General features: G+C 36.1%; 3 protein-coding genes and 1 pseudogene across 3 annotated transcripts; 3 read left to right on the top strand and 1 right to left on the bottom strand.

The window, feature by feature from the left end:
• The first annotated feature begins 413 nt into the window (after nt 1-413).
• Nucleotides 414-5007, top strand: LOC110424101 (proteasome subunit alpha type-2-A). Its single transcript, XM_021438602.2, has 12 exons — nt 414-473; nt 569-652; nt 749-825; nt 985-1049; nt 1475-1521; nt 2397-2472; nt 2686-2753; nt 3183-3252; nt 3353-3438; nt 4099-4161; nt 4359-4424; nt 4713-5007. Exons 2-12 carry the CDS (start codon nt 612-614, stop codon nt 4759-4761), a joined length of 708 nt encoding a protein of 235 aa, XP_021294277.1. The 5' UTR covers nt 414-473; nt 569-611; the 3' UTR covers nt 4762-5007.
• A 136-nt stretch (nt 5008-5143) lies between these two features.
• LOC110424102 (Tetratricopeptide repeat (TPR)-like superfamily protein) lies at nt 5144-9351 on the top strand. Its single transcript, XM_089784853.1, is given in 10 exon segments — nt 5144-5701; nt 5862-5989; nt 5992-6045; nt 6151-6383; nt 6854-7025; nt 7028-7102; nt 7347-7492; nt 7666-7871; nt 8118-8242; nt 8621-9351. Coding segments are annotated over 10 exon segments (1728 nt in total). The 5' UTR covers nt 5144-5699; the 3' UTR covers nt 9208-9351.
• Nucleotides 9352-10652: 1301 nt separating this feature from the next.
• LOC110424119 (phospholipase A1-Igamma1, chloroplastic pseudogene) lies at nt 10653-12379 on the bottom strand (annotated as a pseudogene).
• A 5899-nt stretch (nt 12380-18278) lies between these two features.
• DLAH (alpha/beta-Hydrolases superfamily protein) lies at nt 18279-20284 on the top strand. Its single transcript, XM_021438206.1, has one exon. It carries the CDS (start codon nt 18537-18539, stop codon nt 20103-20105), a length of 1569 nt encoding a protein of 522 aa, XP_021293881.1. The 5' UTR covers nt 18279-18536; the 3' UTR covers nt 20106-20284.
• Nucleotides 20285-21073: the final 789 nt, after the last annotated feature.

Genomic DNA, 21073 nt, shown 5'->3' with positions numbered 1-21073 from the left:
ATAATAAAAAATATAAATATATTAAATTTGTATTTTAATTACTAATAATAATTTTAAAAATTAATATTATATTCTCAACAAAATATTTATAAATCAAACGTTACAATGTTATCTTATCTGTAATTTAATTATTATTTTACTTATATACTAAACATTGTAATATTATTTTCTCTGTAATAATATTACTTACAATCATATTACCTATAATCATATTACCTATAATCACATTACGATGTAAAATAATAAATCCCACTTAATTGAGATGTCACTGACATAAGCGTACGCAACCCTTCCACCTAGCTCTGGGGTTGAGCTTGCGGCCCTTAGATGACCCAAAAAGTTTGGAAATGGGTTTAACAAAGCCCAGCCCGGCCCAATTCGAATACCTTCTTCCCCAGCAAGAAAACTTCCGATCTAGCAGCTACAAAAGGTCGCTCTTTTCTTATTCTCTTCCCACTCAAAGGACACCCAAAGTAAATCCCTTTGCTTTCTCTTTCATTGCAATCTTCGTTTTCGCTACTCTTTTTGTTAACTATTTTTCTTTAATTTTTGTTTTCCGTTTGTTCAGGATTTTAAATTTTCGCATTTTTGTTTCTCCGTAAATCAAAACCATGGGTGACAGTCAATATTCCTTTTCTCTCACAACATTCAGGTATTTCTTCATCACTTAATAGTATTATTAGATGAATCATTTTTTCGTTTTTTTTTCTCGAAAAAAATTTATATTATTTTTTGTGCTTTTGAACAGTCCTTCAGGAAAGCTAGTTCAGATCGAGCACGCCTTGACGGCTGTCGGGTCGGGTCAAACATCGCTTGGAATCAAAGGTTTATTTTTATTTTTTCCTCGCTTTTCTTATTACTTTTTTTTTTAAAGACGGGTTTAGGGGTTTAGAAATAGTGAAATAATTGCTGATGGTTTCTTTTCTTTTTTTTGTTGCTTATGATTACAATGGGTATAATTTGATGATGGGTTTTGAATTGCAGCTGCTAATGGGGTTGTTATTGCTACTGAGAAGAAATTGCCTTCAATCTTGGTTGATGAAACTTCTGTGAGTATATTATTTATTACTCTTCCGTTATAATTCGCATATTTTTTTAGAAAAAAAAGTAATTTTTAGGTTAATCGAAGAATGAAATGACTTGAAACTATGTTGCCTTGACCATGGTGTCAATGCAAGCTTGGGTATTGGGTTCTGACCCTCCAAAGATCAGGGAATAGTTAAATGCACCCGAGTCTGAGCAATGCAAACTTGCAATGATTGTATGTGTTTTGCCATTATGATTTTTGTTTCATGAAAGTATGCAAGTCTATGGCTGTTTTACTAAACCATTTTTTAATTTATATTATTATATAAAAGCGAACTGATAATTAATGATGCTTAGTTTTTCTCTTCCACGTTCTGGCAGTTGTATGTCCCAACTGATGAGCAGTTATTAATTACAGTGAATTTGGTTGTTCAATGTCTGATTTCAGGTTCAGAAAATACAGTGTCTGACGCCAAATATTGGAGTTGTTTACAGGTTTGGTTTTATCTCTACAAGTATTTAGAAAGCTCAGTTATTTAGTTTTTTGGCTGGGAGACATGTTCAATAAGATTAGCGTGTAGGTATACATTACCTCAAATAAGGCTTGATTATCAACCAAACTTTTACATCCATGATTATCTTTATGTTTTGTCAATGACTTAAGTAAGTACTGGTTGATGTGCATCTCTGACATGGTTGACTTGGCAAACTAGAGGGTTTTGCTGGAAGCACTATAAACATTTCAACTTCATGTTTCATAAGGTGGTCCATCCTAGAAAACTGTTTTTCTAAATGTTGGATAACAAGTACATTGCCTGCCTTGTGTCTCATGGAAGTTATTCTCCGTTGAAAAGTTTTTACTTTTATTTTTTTGTTCTATGATTAGGGAGATTATCTCTACAGATTTAGTTGATGGAGATATAAAAAAACATGCTACTCATAAAGAAATGTTCAGTTATGATCTCATTGTCTTGTCAAGTCTTGTAAGAAAGCTTTTTAAGTGGTTTACCACATAATATGGGCACTTTTATATGGTTTGTTATCTTTGCTGGCCTCCATGCTACATCATCATTTACATGAGGCTTTCTTTCATTTATCTAATGTTGGATTAGATATTGCTATCTCCAAACAAAGGAAAGGAGACTGTGCTTTTGATTTTGGAAAAGAAGATTGTGCGTGTAGAAAGTTAACATGCATTACTGTTTACCAAAATAAGTAGGTGGGATTGTTAGGCTTCTAAATAAGTATACTTGTAATTTGTGTTTTAATCCAGTCCTTTGCTGCTAATATGACTTCTCGGTTGATGATACTTATATATATATATATATATATATATATATTCATCCATAAATTCTAATACTGTTCTGCAGTGGTATGGGTCCTGATTTTCGAGTTTTGGTTCGGAAAAGTAGGAAGCAGGCAGAACAATATCATAGGTTGTATAAGGTATCGATGGCTCTGAATGATATTTAATTTGTTTAATTTACTTCATCGGGCATCTGGGAAAATTAATCTTGGATGAAATAATGGACTTATCCATACATTTACCTTTATGCATTTTATTCAACAACTGCATTTTTTAGTTCAAAAATAAAAAGGCTATATTTTGTTGTTTCTTGCATGATTTTTTTAACTTGTGTGCGGATTTTGTTTTTGCAGGAACCAATTCCAGTAACACAACTTGTAAGGGAAACTGCAGCTGTTATGCAGGAGTTTACACAGTCTGGGTAAGAATTATGTCCTTATGTACTTATGACAAGGAGTATGAGGAGTCTGAATGATTTAGGAGTTTGGTAGTCTCTTATCAGTTGTGCTTTTCTTCATGTTTGCTATTGATTTGTAAACTAGCATAGTTTTATTTAGCCAAAAAGAAAGTAGTATGATTCTAATATAAGGTTTTTTCTTAGAACTTTTTTCAAATACAATTTTGGTCTCAAGATTTTTGCATGATGTGGGCTGAAATTGGAACAAGTGAATGGAATTTTTGAGAAAAATGCAATTTTATAGATCCCTACTTTTTCACATGCATTTCAACTAAGGAAATTGCTGCTACATTTTGGGTCAATCTGAATTGGACCAAAAAGTGGAAATTGAAAATTGAGCAATCCTCTGGACTTGGTAGTTAAGTTTGATGTATCTTTCTTTTTACTTCATAGTGGTGTAAGGCCTTTTGGTGTATCTCTACTGGTTGCTGGATATGATGACAATGGTCCACAATTGTATCAGGTATTTCTCATAGCTAATATTTATTATAAGATCACAAGTAGAGATTGCATAGAATGTGTCATTTGCTTTTCAGCTGTATGATTCTATTCTTTTTGGCTAGGTGGATCCGTCTGGTTCCTATTTCTCATGGAAAGCCTCAGCAATGGGGAAAAATGTCTCAAATGCAAAAACATTTCTTGAGAAGAGGTATCTGCCCTAGAATCTGGTTCTTATAGCATGCAAAACTAAATTAACTGAAACTTTCTCTGATTTGTTATATTGATTATGTTCTTTACCTGTATTGACATGAATGGTGGTGTTACTGTCTCATGGCAGTCAGAACTTCTCTTGTAATCTTTCATATTGATGGTTGTGGCATCCAACTTTTGTCACCGTTGCTCATGAGAATAGGACTCTTCCTTCTAGAATACAAACTATTATTGCATGCTCTAATTAACAGTTGTTCTGTGAAGTGGCTTTAGGATTACCACTTTTTTCCATAGCAACCTTTTGGAAGAAGAAGAAGGCAGAGGAAAGGAAGATCTTGTTTTTTAGCAAGCTAAGGGAGGGGGTTATGAGAGTTTCTGCAATCCCTTCTCTTCCCCTCAATAGTCTAATTTCTCATTCCCTTAAAGGTTGGGGTTTTGGAGCTGAGGGGATGAGCCTTAAGTAAATTTATTTTGTCAGTATAATTTGAATCTCCCAATCCTAATTGGGAAATAGTATAGTTAGCACGGCAATTTATTCTGAAAAGGATTATACAATGAATATGCATCTTTTCCAGAATTGGGTTGGACTTTCTCTTACTTCACATTTCTTTGTTGTTGAAACACTGAAGATGCCATTGATTATGTTCGTTTCTTGTAGATACACTGATGATATGGAGCTTGATGATGCTGTGCATACTGCTATTTTGACTCTTAAGGAGGGGTAATGTCAATGTTAAAATTTCCCTGTTTAACTTTAAATGTTACAGTTTAGGAGTATCCATAATCTATATATATCAATGAACCTCGGAAAAAGATGTTAGCCTGAGGTTTAGTAATCTTTAGTAACCTTACATTATGGTGTCTATATACGTTACGGTGTCTTTAGTAATCTTATAAGCTATTTTCTCAATTTTGCAGATTTGAAGGACAAATCTCAGGGAAAAACATTGAAATTGGGATTATTGGAACTGACAAAAAATTCAGGCAGGCTCTGCTTGACTCTTTCCCCACTCTTTCTAAACTTTTTTATGGTGTTTTGCTGTTGGGAATAGGGCCTTTTGGCTTTGGGAAGTTCCAGAAGTGACCCTAGTGAAATGCGCTGTTTTACTTGCAGTCAGCACCAATACATTGCATATTGCAATTATTGTTTTTGTTCATGCAATTTTTATTTCTGAATTTCAGAATGATTATTTCTGCTTCTTGGTTTTCTGATCATGAAATAATTCCTCTTCCAGTGGCTGAATTACTCCTATTGTGCTTTCTTTCTTGCAGGGTACTAACCCCAGCTGAAATTGACGATTATTTGGCCGAAGTCGAGTAACTTGTCTTCTTTCTCAAGACCACCTAGGAATGTTTATTTTATGCAACATTTGTTTTGAGACGTTCAGTTCAGTCAAATGTTGTAGTTGATGCACCTGAATTGGAAAAACTTTACCAAATGTGTGCGTGATCTTGGAACTGAAATGGGATGAGATGTGGTTCTACACTCGGTGTTGAGTCAGATATAGAATTTTCATATTGTAACTGACTGGAACTTCTTAAAAGCTTTTCTCTTTGATTACTCTTATTCCATTCACTCCTTAGAATCTTGCCCTTGGTCTAAGACATGTCTTATAATTTCCGGGTTCAATGGTAGTTTAACATGATTAAAGTTGATCTTCTTCCAATCTCCATTATCATCCTTAAAATCCAGAGCAAGCAGGAATTCCCATTTTTTACAAATGTACTTTCCCAATCGCGTAGGACCTCCGTGAAAGAGTCTTTGGGCGGATCTGCCCGTATCACTTGGGTTAAAGTCTTTCCTAGAAATTATGTGCTTATTTCAGAAATCTTCAATTACCTCCGGATTTTCGAATCCCTAATCATCCTTTTAAACTCTTATTAAAGTGGTAATGGAAACGAAAATTACCAAAAAAAATAATGATTGAAAATGAAACAGTTTAATTTTGGTCGGAGGGAGGCTAGTCAGGTAGCCCATGCTTTGACTCGTTTGGTAACCATGTACCCTGCCCGGAGGTATGGGAAGACTCTCTACCGGCTGATAGTCTACGTATTAGGAAAAAAACCATTTACTTCTTCCCTTTCAACTACCTTAAAGCACAAAAAAAAAAAACAAAAACAGTTTTCTTACGTGTCATATCTCAAGATATTTTCAAGTATCTTTGTCTGCATTATTCTCGCTCTCTCTGCCACGTTATCTTTTCAAGTAAATTCTCAACTCTCAAGCTTCCAAACTGGAATCTCCTTCTCTTCGTATTCATGTAAGTTTAGTTCTTAGCTCTTCTACCACGGCAACCTTCTTGCTTCAGTTCCATTTTTATATCTGTTTCTGACTTCCTGAGTCAGTTTTCTTATTACTTCTTATTGTCTTACTTTTGCTGGCTTAAGTGACATTTGCTTTGTTTTGTGAACTGGGTTTAGGTTGGTTGCTGGAAACACGCTGAGCCAAGCTTACATAGTACCAAGAAGCTATAGGCCTAGTTTCAGATTGATAGCAAAGAATTCTTCAAGTGATGTAGCTATTGAGAAATGGAAACGTGATGGTGTTACATGACAAACGTGCAAATTGAGGACCTTCATCACAAAAAGCTGTCCAGGAAACGATTATATATCATTATCTTAGTTTCAAACTCATATTTATGTGCTTCTGAGTAGTATATGTATAGAAGCATCAGTTTTGAATAGTTTTTTTTTAATCTTCTTCGTGTAGGCGGTTCATTAAGAGGACAAGGATGGAAATATGGTTCTGGTTTTGTGGATGGAATTTTCCCAGTGTTGAGCCCCATTGCTCAGCAGATTTTGGATTTTGTACAGGAGGAGGTTGATGCTAATAGAGTTTGGGGTTCTCTTGATAATCTTTCTCCCACTCATGATACTTGGGATGATCTTATTAATGTAGCTGTTCAACTTCGTATAAACAAAAAATGGGATCCAATTGTGCTGGTAAGAAAGATTTAATTGGGGCACTACATTTTTTGTTCTTTTGTTTGGAGTGGGATTACTTTAAGTGCATGCTCTTATTGACTTAAGAACTTGACACATCCATTTCTTGAGTTCCTTACTCTTCCATGGGATAGATTGTTTCAGATTTCCAATATTCAGTTGAAGTAATTTTGCTACGACATTTGGATTTATTCAAGGGAATTATCTGATATTCCCTCTTTTGTAACTACAGTCACATGAATGACTGTTTTTTCCTATGGTAAACAATCAAGTTTGAGAAAACTAATATCCCATGTCAAAATGGCTTCACTCAGGGACAGAATGTTTCAAATTTAGAAATTTAAATGTCAATACTTATCATGAATATTCTAAAATGAAACAATTGGGATATATATATATTCTTGGTATTGAATTACGTAAATTCGCTTTCTTATAATGTTCTTAAGCGTAATGCTTCTATTATTTTACAGATTTGTGAGTGGATATTGCACAGGAGCTCCTTTCAGCTGGATGTCATGTGCTTCAATTTGCTCATAGACGCTTATGGGAAGAAATCACAATACAAGAAAGTGGAATCTACATACTTGGAACTTCTTGAAAGTCAATGCGTACCCACTGAAGATACTTATGCACTTCTTATCAAGCCTACTGCTCAGCTGGGCTGAAACAGAAAGCTGAAGCTGTCTTTGCTGAGATGAGAAAGTATGGCCTCCCTCCAAGTATGTCTGCCTCTCTAGTAATAATTTACTGCCACCTGATTGTTATTATATTGCAGTGTGGGATCCACTCTCTTGCTGCTTAGATGAGGAAATTAAAAATTTTTTGCATTTCTTGTTGTTTTTATTGTAATCTGAGAATGCAAGTATTTTAGATTTTCATGCATTTCACTGCTTGTAATCTTTCTTATTGAATACTGTCAACTACATATTTACAAATGAATTTGCATAAAAATCTTCACTTCAGGTGCAACTGTTTATGATGCTTATATTGATGGGTTGATAAAGGGAGGAAACTCTCAAAAAGCTATAGAAGTCTTTCAGCGGATGAAGAGAGATGGCTGCCAACTGTCTACTGTAACTTACACACTGATGATCAACTTGTATGGGAAGGTAACTTAAAATTTATGCTGGCCCTACGTAATTCTGCAAACTATTAAGCCTTAATGATATCATTGCCCTCCTTCAGAGTATGCTTACTTGATACAATCATCAGACGTCAACAAAAATTAAAACATTAAGTAGAAACTTAATTTCAAGGTTCATATCTGCTTTCCGCTGTGCAGGCAAGTAAATCCTATATGGCCTTGAAGTTGTTTGATGAAATGAGAAGTCAAAAGTGTAAACCAAACGTCTGCACCTACACTGCTCTGGTGAATGCTTTTGCTAGGGAGGGACTCTGTGAGAAGGCTGAAGAGATTTTTGAGCAGCTTCAAGAAGCTGGGCATGAGCCTGATGTGTATGCTTACAATGCGCTCATGGAAGCTTACAGGTTCAAATCCTTCATTATTCAGTACTTCCTGATTCCTGGCAATAACTCGAGAGTCGGATTTTCTAGGTTCAGAAGGTTAATTGGATTAACTGGACTTAAGTTCTTTGAGCCTGAGTTTTGAGCTTCTCAATATGATAGTAGATTAGAATCATTTTAGCAATGAGCAATCATTAAAAGGTTATTGTTTCTTGAAGTTGCATTCAGCTTACAAGATGCAAAGCCTTTTTTGACTCTCTTCCCTAACAGTCGTGCAGGTTATCCTTATGGGGCAGCAGAAGTATTTTCACTCATGCAGTACATGGGGTGTGAACCAGACAGAGCTTCCTTTAATATCATGGTTGATGCATATGGTAGAGCTGGTCTTTATCAGGGTAAATATCTTCACTGAAAAGTAAAACTATTGTGTTACTAACTGGAGTTACCTCGCACACATCCTTTAAATAGTTTTTTTGCCGGAAGGCCAGACAGCAAAATCTTACAAGAACTTAAAACAGCCTTTAATGTGTGCGAGACAGCAAAATCTTAGTTTCTAGGGATAATTCTTCAAAGAGAGCGAAAGACTGAAGTGGGGAATTTTCCATGAGAAAAACATAAATCATTGCTCACTTTCTATTCAAGATACTATAGGACTGAATTACTTAGCATATGATATTTTTATAATCTAACATAATATAGCCTCAATGTTGCATGACTGTCAATTTGTCACCATATACCATTCATGTGTTTTGATTTCTTTATCTAAATTTCAGATGCTGAAGCAGTATTTGAAGAGATGAAGCGGCTAGGGATAACCCCTACGATGAAATCTCACATGCTACTTCTATCTGCCTACTCCAGAGTTGGAAATGTAGCTAAGTGTGAGGACATTGTAAACCAAATGCACAAATCTGGGCTTGAACCAGACACCTTTGTCCTCAACAGTATGCTGAACTTGTATGGCCGGTTAGGCCAATTTGAGAATATGGAGAAAGTTTTAATTGCAATGGAAAAGGGACCCTATGAAGCTGATATCAGCACTTACAACATTTTGATCAATGTCTATGGACGGGCAGGGTTTTTTGAGAGAATGGAAGAGCTGTTCCAATTGCTTCCTGCCAAGAATTTGACACCTGATGTTGTGACGTGGACTTCACGGCTTGGAGCCTACTCTAGAAAGAAACTATATACAAGATGCTTGGAAATTTTTGAGGAAATGATCGACGCTGGCTGTAATCCAGATGGAGGAACCGCCAAGGTACTTCTCTCAGCATGTTCTAGTCAAGATCAGATCGAGCAGGTTACTACAGTGATTAGAACAATGCACAAGGATATGAAGACTGTTTTGCCAATCGAATGAATACTTGACCAGAAGTAGATCATACCCAAGTGTAAATCTGCATTGTCTTCTTACCTTCCTTTACTACTTGATATGACAGGCATCAATGTCTTCACAGAAGTAAATTTCTGTATATATAACATACTGAATATATATAGATTCGCATGCAATGTGTAAATAGCAGATATTTCATTCCTTGCTATTATCTCTGTGCTATAGAAGATAAACTACTTACAGGCCAAAGTTGATGCTACCTTGATGCTAATTAATGTATTTCGGAATATTTATGCTGTCCAATATATTCAAATGCCTATATAGGCATATGCATCATGCCCTACCATACTTCTGAACTGAAATTGCTGCTGATACCTCAAATTTCAAGCTTTTCTAATTACATATTCATCGCCTTGTCAAACGGTAAATGATTATTACAAAGATTGCATTAATTATATGCATCAGGGAAGATAAGGTAAATTAAAGGGAAAGAAAAGACGTAAATGGAGGGTAACTCTTCATCACAAGCATCTCCTTCTGCGACATCAGGCGTGAAGCCAGCATGGTAGCTGACGGACTTGCAAAAGCTGGGGTGGTGAGAGAAGCTAACCACAATGTTTACTTTGTTAATCATAATGCCAACCTTCCCTAAACCTGCCATCTTTATTCTGATTCTGGCTACACTAATTCTGGTGATCCATTTTTACTGTCTTAGTGTCCCAGATTAGTAGGGGCAAGCCTATATTGGTTTTGATTTCTTTGCTATCTTTTCTGGTAGGATTGATGTCTGAAGGCCTATAAAGGTCTTTTTTATGTTCTGCCAACCCTCCCTGTTGGGAATTCGTTTTGTTTCCAAGCAAGGCACTTGTGACTTTGCTCTCTGTAAGTCTCCATTTGGAGATTTTTATAGTAATAAAATCTCAGCCTTTCAAAAAAAAAAAAACTCTTCATTCACCGGAAGAGAACAATGTAGTTAGAAGCATTGAGACACTAGACATGATAGCAAAAGTAAATTAGGTGGAAAAGGCTTCTCCAGGGGATGCTCTTTAGGGAGGATAGATAGATACGTAAGAAATCGAATCCTATCTTTGGTAAGGATTAACAGATGGGGAAAAGGTATCCTTATTGTGGAAGCTACCAAACATAGGCAAGTCTCGCATATGTTACATAAGAATTAACAGGCAGGTGGCTATAATTAGATACGTTTTCAAAATAAAATCAAGCTACTATATTTGCTCAAGACTTAGAGATTAATTAAATTTCATTTCAAATCCAAAGATCTGTTAAATGTTTTTGAGTGTCTGAGATGATGTCTGTTCTGCTATGTGTGAATTTCGCTGTAGAAAGGCAAGACTAGAAGCAGATTTAAGTCCCATTTTCTGGTCATCAATCAAGTACATGCTTGTTGGTCATGTACCTTTATATAGCATTTCAAGAATTTTTGGCTCTTTTAGATTGTGCAAGGAAAAGAGTTCTAGAAAATGCTTTGCATTAATCTTCAGAAAAAAAAGAAAAAGAAAAAATGCTTTGCATTTCTGGAATAATTATGTGTTTAGCTTGCGTACAACATTTGATAACTTTCCTGCCCCTCAATTTTGAGGGCATAATCACATGCTTCTCCTGTTGGTGAGGGAATGTCTTCAGGGTCTCTTCTTGGTTTAACCCATCTGCCATGTTCATTACAAACCAATCCTTTGTTGGACAATTGGTACCAGAAATGAGGGATCCTTAGTTCATCCACCAACAAATCACACGCCTTATTAACCAAGCTAACATCCCTACGAGCTTCAGATCGGAATGTAGAGTCTGCACTGTGGAACCCATCGACAAGGTGAAGGTATGTCTCAAGGCTGTGAAATCCCAATGGATTGAATCCACGCTTGAGGTAAGGTGATGAACTAACATCCAGCCTCAATTCAGCTCCTACATGGGTGTAAACCCATTCCAATGTTCCCGTTATATCGTCAAACCTTTGTAAACTCTCATTGAAAACAATCCCTGGCATTCTAGGGACTAAATCTTGCTTAACCACCACTCTTAATGTTTTGACTCCTAATCCGTCAAGCTCATCCCTGAAGGCACTGTTGCCAACTCTAGGTGCACCAAAGGAAATCACGCTCACAGGAAGGTCTGGAAGACTGGCTGCAGCTTCATAGGCATTGAGCAGAGCCAATGCACCACCCAAGCTATGCCCGGTTATTGTTAAACTCACTTCTTCGCCATTTCCTTGGTAGAATTGCACAAGCTTTGTCACTTCTTCCATGACTTGCTTCGAAGCACTTGACTTGTTGTATCTCGTGGATTCACTCATGGAAGTGTAAATGCTAAGAAATCCATGTTCAACTTTAGCATCTCCAATCCCTATTGGTTCCAAGTTCCTTTGAAAATCCTCGTACCATTCGGATGGTGCCACCGTCCCCCGCCAGGCAACGACAATATCTCTTCGTCCGATCCTACGTGACTCCTCATTGTCGCTAACAGCCACATAACCCATCCAGTTGGAATCTTTGCTCCACGTGTCCATCAGGTGTGACCTTTCCAGCCACTGTGGCATCTCGATGTGTGACATGGCATAGATGTACTTGATCACCTTGTAACCATTTTTACCAAGGCCTAATTTATCAAAAAGCTTGTTACGATTGTATCTGCAGCTGCCGCAGAACTCCGAAAAGGAGTCAAAATCAAAGGCATCATAAGTTGCTTGAGCAAACTCTCCATACTTGACAATTTCTCGCCGTAGCCAAGGGTGAAGTGGGTCTAAAACATTTTCCCAATCCACAGAACCATGAATGTCCCTCCATTTATCAGCAATCACCTCCTTGGGAGAAGTTGTCGGGGTATTATGTTTCTCTTCATAAAACAAATCCCAATTAGAGTGTTGAAGGTTTTTCCTTGAAGGGGTTTCTATATGGAGATGGAGAAGGTTTGATATTGATTCAGCCAGACGTCGAGCACCCCCACTCGATGCCGTATTAACTTTGGGGTGATGAAAAACAACTTCCTGATGAGCACGGATAGCAGAAATCCGGTTAACGTCGGTGTTGAGAGCTGTTGGAAGATGGTTATGGATCATTGTTGAGGGGGCCATGATTGTTGGTATACTGGTATAGGGTAGCAAATTTAAATTGGTGAGGCCTAGCAGGGAGTTTGATGATTGCGGAGACTAAACGTTGCAAATTGCAAGAGGAACTGTATAATGGGAGGACATATATAGAAGGCAAAAGTTTCCAACACTACATAAAGCTTTTGAATAATTGTTACGCGTTAGTATACATTGAAACTTGATGAAAATAATGTAAAACAATGTAAACTAGTCCGTACATTTTAGACTCCGTCTGATGTTTGATCAGAAGTTGACATATTAAAATGTGGACTATTATTATTCGTGTAGACTATGCTTTTGGGACCATGGCTAATACGTTACTGGAAGGAACTTAGAAACAGCAAACTTTGGAGTAGAAGTTGACATTCAACGCGTGACACTCATCTTTTTACATGCACAAACTTATTCACCCACTTATTAATATACGTATATTGATCTGTAGGCTTGCGTTTGTCATGGTGCATCTCAGAATCCCGAGGGACCCTGCAGTTAATTTATTGAAAATGACTTTACATTATTTTGCAGATAAGTATTGCCTGCCATCCATTACCAAAAACCAATCAGAAACATAGGTATTGCCGTAGTGATCTTCCCGTCAGATGGCAAAGTGTGTACAAGGATCACATTTTTCATGTTCAAAATTTCACATTGCTTTTGTGCTTAAGGGCTAATATTAAAAATTTCAAAGGGCAACAACTCAAGGACAAAATGTTACGTATGCAGCACTTAATTTGACTAACGATACCAGCCCTATTGGCTATTTTGTCCATCTACTTCAACCAGATTCCACACCTACTCAAATAATTCAAGTCCACCGGGAAATTCCATTGCTGCTGCTCGGAAAGAAACAAGAAGCAGAGATTTCTTTATTTGGACCCTTGAATACCAACCACTAGTGGCAACAGTGCTCTTTGCTCAAAAAGCTGTAAAGGTTTATTGTGCACTCTTTGTCATACACAACGAAGAATGAAGACATAAATAACAGATATATCAACTATATGACACTTGCTAAGGATATATGTTTTAATTAAAATAATATTTTTTCTTTGTTAAATCTTAATATATCTTAATTATATTGTTATATATTTTCTATACATATTTAATCCAGTACTTTCGTATATATATTTTGTTTTCCAATCGATATAAAATAAAACAATATAATCCCACTGATATTTTCTTTAACAATTCTACTTTTTATGAATGAAAAATTATATTTATTTGTACTTGTGAAAGCGTATTGAGCTTCACTGCACAACAAAAAAATAGCCATATCTCTTCTCTCACCAAAAGCCTTTATGTAGCTTTTTTGAGTATCTTCATTTTCTCTCCCCAATATCATTAATTTCTTTGATTAAATTTATTGTAATTATGAGAAGGAGACATTATGAAGAATATAGATGGACAAGGAAAGAAGTGAAGTAATTAATCAAACTAATGTGCTAAAGTTAATTAACATTATACATGTTGCTTAATTTTAATTTATTCCTCCCTGTAATAAATGATGAAGAGACTCCAAACCTTTTGTTGGGTGTGTGTCTTTTCACTTGCACCACACACTCGATCGTCGAAAAACCGCTCTGAGAAATACAATGCAACTAAGTGCGGAAACTAGTCACACTGAATAAATGTTGTTCGGGAAATACAATGCGAAATAGTGAACACAAAGTGGGCCCGCACAAATCCCGAAATATCGGCTCTGACAGGAATGCGCCCGCCACCACCCGTCTGTGCTCCAGATGCGTGCTCGATGCTCCTGTGATCGCGTACGTGCAATCCGCGATCACTTCCGACTTCCTGACGGCCCGAAATGCACCTCGGAAGTCCGCTGTCCCGTATCTCCAAAACCGTACGTCGGATGACGAAACCGACGTCGCCGTTGGAACCGCAGCGCGTCAAAACCCCCGGGGTAGCATCCCCGTCGAAATCCGGGTCGGTCGCCGGTCGTCTTCTCCGGGAACTGGTTTTCGGTCAAACTCGACCAAAACCAACGCGACCAGAACTGATGCGTTAGCCTCCTCCTTGCGGTGCTCTCCGCGCCAACCGTCGCGTGAAATACCTCCCGGATCGGTGAAACCGAGCTCTCCAAGTTTCGGTCGCCGGAATCCCGCCGTCCGGCAACACCACTGCCCAAGACCGGGCTCTCCAAGCTCGCCCCAACACGCCGTGCAAGGATCCGCAGGCTGTGAGAATCACCTCCCTCACCGGAGAGAGATCCGAGCCCTCCAAAGGTAGCCCTCTCCTCTCTCTCTCTCTTTGTTTCGATTTGCACCCGAGAGCTCCACACACGCACGGACCCTTCACCAAAGTCAAGAATGGTGGGGTTACGGTGCGTCATAAAATAACACCTTTGCTTAATCTAAGTACAATAGGGGTTTTGTACCCTCCAAAAGTCCAAGGGAGGGTACCCCCTCTTAGTCACTATGTCAAAACTCAGTGTTTTGGTCTACAAGCCATAAGAACTTCACTTAACAGCATCTCTCACAATGTTTCTTTGGATCTCACATGCTTTATTTGACCGAGACATCTCGTGAAACACAGTCTATTTTGCTTCCAAAGCTAAAGCATTGTAATGCCAACTTTCCCGGTGGCTATGTACCAAGCCTTTTGGTATCATACGTTGTTGAGTTGGACAAGGCAGAGGCAAATTGGGGTAATTTCAACCCTCAAGAACAATAATTCCTAAAACCCCACGGGGGCCCCAACCACATGTGATGAATTATCAAAGTGTTTGGTATTATAAAGAAACATGGGTGTTCGATCCCACGTTTTAATCTTGGAACTTTCGACTCTAACAGTTGCCTTGGGAGACCAGAAACCTTGATTTGCATCTAGATGGCGACTTTTTGCCTTGGTCGGTTTTCCTTTTCGTGGAAGCCGCGCCAACATGGTAAAACCTTGAGGACTTAGGGTCCCTACTTTCACCTTATAATAACGACCTACCTTTAAATGGAGCAATGAGAGCCCATAAATGCATATTCTAATCATAGCATTTTTTCTTTTTATATTACTATATTGTATTCAGTTTTAGGTTTAAGTTTTTGGTGGCTGATCATACATCTTTGTCATGCTTTAATCTCATAGAAAATTATATAAAATTTGGTTCTCTAACTACGTTTCAATTGAGATACACAAATTAAAAGGTTTTCAAAATCATCATAAGTTTATATTCATAGGGATGTGTAATCTCTATCCAAAACTAACATCCATCCTTCACTATTTCAGCCGATCAAAGCCGCGATCATATATTGAACTTCAATCCAAAAGTTTTAACATATCGACGGGACAGAGTTAATCAATTTTTATTAAGAGATCAGACACAACTTAAAAAATAAGAATTAAAATTTTTTAAAATTAATATGTTAAATTCAATAAAAAATCAAAAGATTAATAATAAAAATATAAAATTAAATAAAAAAACTATAATGTGTAAAATATAAATAATTCAATACAATATATCAGATTAATAATTTCTTTTTATATAATCCAAATTGTTTAAAAACTATAAATTTAAGATAATTTCATTTCAATTACATATAAACGTAAAGCACATAAAAAAATTCAAGTCAATTTCTTCTTACATAATCAAGATTAAGAAAAAAAAATAAAGCATTGATGAAATTTTAAATAACAATATATTACTACAACTTATATTTAAAAACTACATAATAATTTATTTAATTTTCAAAATTAAAATCATAAAAAATAAAATTTACATAATAGAAAAAATATGAACAGAATAACTATAAGTTACCACACATGACATAAAAAAAAAAAAAAGAATATAATTGATGGTTTGTAGAAATTTGAAAAAAAAATTATAAAAATTTAAAGCATATGAATAAATAAAATATAAATAAATAATAATATGAATTAAAAAATTAAAAAAAAACTTTAAAATTGAGTGAGATATGTAAAATTATTTTATTATGTTTTATTTATATTAATTATTAAATAAAATTATTTTAAAAATTGTATATGCTTCAATATGTAAAACTAAATAGTTCGTAAACCGCTTTTTCTTGGTAAGTAATGGTGATGATGGGACAAAGGGGGATCAGCTTCTCCAGCTGAACCATTTCTCCTGCAAAATCAGGTAACCCTGACTGGAAGTCCAGGTTTTTATTGGTACGTAGAAGATATTCTCTATATTAGAAGATACTGCACTTTATTTTAAATTTTTTTTCTTATTTCAATCTATTTTATTTTATATATTTTTAGTTTTTTAATTAAAATTTATATCCTTATTATATATTTTTTTTAAATTTCTACCAATCATCAATATTTTTTTATTTTTGTTATCTTATATGTGAACTTTATCTTTTTCTTGTCATATTTTTTTTATTATATGAAATTTATTTTTTATAATTTTAATTTTTAAAATTAATAAATTATTATATAATTTTTAAATGTAAATTGTAATGTTGCACTGTTATTTAAAATTTTATCAATGTATCATTTTTTTTATTAATCTTGATTATATAAAAAAAATTATGCAGATATTTTTTATGTACTTTATATTTTATATTTAATTGAAAAAAATTATTAATCCTATATATTTTATTTAACTATTTATATTTTATGTATTATAATTTTATATTTAATATTATAAATTTAAATAAAAATAAAATAAAAATATTAATTTTTTCAAATTTAATTAAAATATAACTAAATTAAAAATAATCAATAAATTTTTTAATATATATATATATTATTCAAATAATTTTCTTATACTTAAACCACCAAATGTATATTCAAATAAGTGAAGGGAGTATAAGAAGTATAATTTTCTTTCAACACTTCTCTTCTTCTCTTCTCTAGAATACCAATGGGCTAGTAGCACAATAGGGAATGCCGTTCTAGGATGCGTCTAGTTGGAAGCCCAACTCAAAGGATAAGCCTTATAGTAAAAGGATAAAAGAGTTCTTGGCCTTTTCTGCTTAAAAATAATTACCAGAATTTTGGACGAGTCACGTCATTGCAGGAATGCTTATCTTTGTGCAGCATTAAATGACCAAATCGAAGACTCATTTCTTTCTTAAGTGAAGTGATGGTATTAATTCTTCTTAAATTTCAGGCTCTAAGCATTGATAGCAACTACTCCCATCGCTTATATCCAGCAATAAATACTAACTTTTAATAAATACCATTTTTTTTATTTGTTTGTTGGAGGAGAGGACGGATGTAAAAGGGCTCATTAAACAAAAAATATAATACAGTTATTTTTAAATTAAATACATAAATATTTTAATACTTGATTTGAAAATCAACATGTACTAATATATTTTACTACAATGCAAACAGTCCCACTTTTTTTTTTTTTTACACAAAAGAATTGTTAATGTACCCAATTTCTAAATTTGGACCGCTAGCATTACTCTTTTATATCAAGGCATATAATTAATCAAGTGGATGCCAAACAATTTGGAGTCCCTTAAATAACCAAACCCACTTTTTTTTTTTTGGGTTAATTATGGAGGAAATCCATAACGAGTCCACGTACAGGCCGAATTGTAATGCAAGACAAAAGTGAAAAATAGTAAAATAACTGTCTTGTTGACTTAGTCCATGCCTATAGGGTCAGTTGAGACTGCTTATCAGAAGAGGAGGCACCAAACATGCGTGCACAAGCAGAATATATTCCAAGTCTCCTTGTTCATGAACGAGACCAATTTGCAAATGGAAGCCAGACACGTTATTTGTTTAGCATAAAATCAAATATTATAATAACATGAACTGGGTCTGGGGCAGCCATTCTTCTTCTTGACCCAGCCAACCCCATCCCAAGAAAAAAGAATTAGGAAATAAGGTTACTTGTAGCTGCAATAGATGGCAGTATTTCACCATATATTATTAATTTATCATCTTATTCTTACCCAAGGACTAGCAGCCACTTGCTCTTATGGTTAACCTTAACCAAAACGTAACTACTTGCATATATTTTGTATTGTTTAATTCAGTCTCAAATGGACTTGTAAGGTACAGGCAAGGAAAAACAAAAGTCTAATTGACCGTTAAGATGTAGATGGCTCAGAACTCAGAAGGTTCCCAGAACAAAATATTGCTCTTCCAAAGGTCTACAGTGAGATGTTTCTTTCTCTGAATCAGTACTATATAAACCCTTCATTCCATGGCATTTGCAATTTACATCGAACAATACATTTTTTAAGTCACCAAGAAGGGTAGTAAAAGGAAACACGACGAACAATCTTTCAGTTCTCTGCGTTATTACAAGCTTTTTCCTTCGAGCCCCTCTATGGAGAAAATGGAGTTGTCGCCATTGAGAAACGTCACAAGGCAGAAAACAGAAAAGCCAAGAAGCAAAAGGGTGTGGAGATTGAAGCTTAATGTTACTTGGCAGGGTATGAAGAAAGCCTTGAAATCCGTTCTGAGGCATCGGCGGCTTCATCTTGCTTCAAACCTGAAAACACTCTCCACCCTCAAGAAAGATATGGCTATTATTAGGCCGATTCGACATGTAATGAAAAAGAAAAAGACCCTTCGTCCTATGATGCCATTAGGACAACTCATTCAATTACCGTACACAGCAGCAGATTTCATCGACCGCGGTGATGCCATGACTCCTACCAAGTCCCCAAAGGAGAATATATCCACACAATGGCGTGAGCTTCATGGTTTGCACCACTGGGTTGGTCTCGTTGAGCCTCTCCATCCTTGGCTTAGGCGAGAGATTGTCAAGTACGGAGAATTCGTCCAAGCAACTTACGATGCTTTTGACTTTGATCCTTTATCAGAGTTTTGTGGAAGCTGTAGATACAATCGAAGCAAGTTCTTTGAAGAACTAGGCCTCACTAAACATGGTTACAAGGTTACCAAGTACGTTTACGCCATGTCCCATGTCGATGTTCCTGAATGGTTCGAGAGGTCATATTGTTCTTGGAGCAAGGATTCTAACTGGATGGGGTACGTGGCAGTCAGTGGTGATGCCGAATCTGCAAGAATTGGGAGGAGAGATATCCTCGTGGCATGGCGGGGCACGGTGGCACCTTCCGAGTGGTACACTGACCTCAAAACAAGTCTGCAGCCTCTTGGGAAAACCAATATCAAGGTCCAGCTTGGATTCCTTAGCATCTACAGTTCCAAGGGTGAGTTTACTAGGTACAACAAGTTGAGTGCATCTGAACAAGTCATGGAAGAAATAAAACGGCTTGTTAGCTTCTTCAGAGACAGAGGCGAAGAAGTTAGCTTAACGATCTGTGGTCATAGCCTTGGGGGTGCCTTGGCACTCCTCAATGCCTATGACGCTGCAACTTACTTCCCTGATCTCTTCATCAATGTCATCTCTTTTGGTGCACCAAGAGTCGGGAACATACATTTCAAGGAGAAGCTCAGAGAACTAGGAGTCAAGACACTACGGGTTGTTGTCAAGCAAGATATAGTCCCAAAATTGCCAGGGTTTATACTCAACACGATTCTTAACAAGTTCACCGCGGTTACTGGAAGATTGAAATGGATTTACAGGCATGTTGGAACACAATTGAAGCTTGATGCACTCACGTCACCCTATTTAAGGCGTGATACGGATTATACGGGGTGCCATAATTTGGAGACATACCTCCATCTGATCGATGGATTCATTAGCAAGACATCAAAGTTTCGATGGAATGCCAGAAGAGATGTTGCCTTGGTGAACAAGACAACTGATTTGTTGATAAAGGAGCTAAAGATCCCTGACTCTTGGTACCAAAAGCCATTCAAGGGACTTGTGCTGAATAAATATGGTAGATGGGTTAAACCAGGAAGAGAACCTGAACACATTCCTTCTCCACTAAGCATTGGTTCCCCTCACAATCCTATATTTTAGATAAATGTTGATGTCCATTCAAACATGGATGTAGAGTCCATTTTTGAGTGTTTCTTTTCCTTTTTCTGTTGATATAAATTCATTTATTTGTTCAACACCTGATCTGTAAAAGCTCTTCATCGTTGAGGTTTTGCTTTGTAATGACATCTTGTTCCACAAAATATATAGTTTTTGAGTAATTTTATGTTAGATTTGATTTCACAGTATTTGAGGAACACTAGTACTTGGTACAAGGAACAATCTTGAGTAGTGCCATCTCCGGACTAATATGCATTTAAAGCCCATTTTCAATCTTTAACTGATTTAAAAGACCAAGCTTGAATTCGAAGTCCAATGTTGTTAAAAAGAACTGACCTAATAGGTAATGAGCAACATAATGTATAGCATCCCCTCTTCCCTCATTTTACTGTTCAAGCTTTATATGAACTTGTTAAGGTTACCCTGCATAAGCCAAAGGTCAAGTCATTACTTGGGAAGAAAAAAACTTTCTGATACAAAGAAAGAAAAGTTCATTACTGCTATCTCTCTCCTTGCATAAGTCTGCTCGTTTTCGTTGAATAATGCAATTTTGCTTGAGTAGTCTATTGAAGGACGAGGTAAAACCTTGCGCCTAGCCGTGTGAAGAATTCATCAATGAAGTAATAAACGCAGCAGGTGAAAAATAAAGGTGGTGAGTTGGGCCGAAACTTCTGCATTTCAGATTTTTCAGGTCCAACCTCTGCGCAGCAAGCTGTCATCCGCTTGTAAGCAATTGACATTGTTGACTTGGTTTTTCATTTTTACTTCTTTTGACAATAGATTGTTCAATTCAACACGTGCATTGGTAACCAATGAATAGCTAATAAGCAGTAACCATAATCAATTAGCTTAATATACCTGCACGGGTGAATTAAGAGAAAACATATCAGATGGTATCTTTCTATTTCTTTTTGGTCAAGAGAAGAATCTGATATCTTCTATGAATAGAA

Source organism: Theobroma umbraticum, unplaced genomic scaffold (assembly GCF_002168275.2).
Source record: "Theobroma umbraticum cultivar Fairchild unplaced genomic scaffold, ASM216827v3 scaffold_204.0, whole genome shotgun sequence".
In the NCBI taxonomy this organism is placed as follows: domain Eukaryota; kingdom Viridiplantae; phylum Streptophyta; class Magnoliopsida; order Malvales; family Malvaceae; genus Theobroma; species Theobroma umbraticum.
Note: the sequence above shows the minus strand (reverse complement) of the source record. Positions and strands in the feature narration are given on the sequence as shown.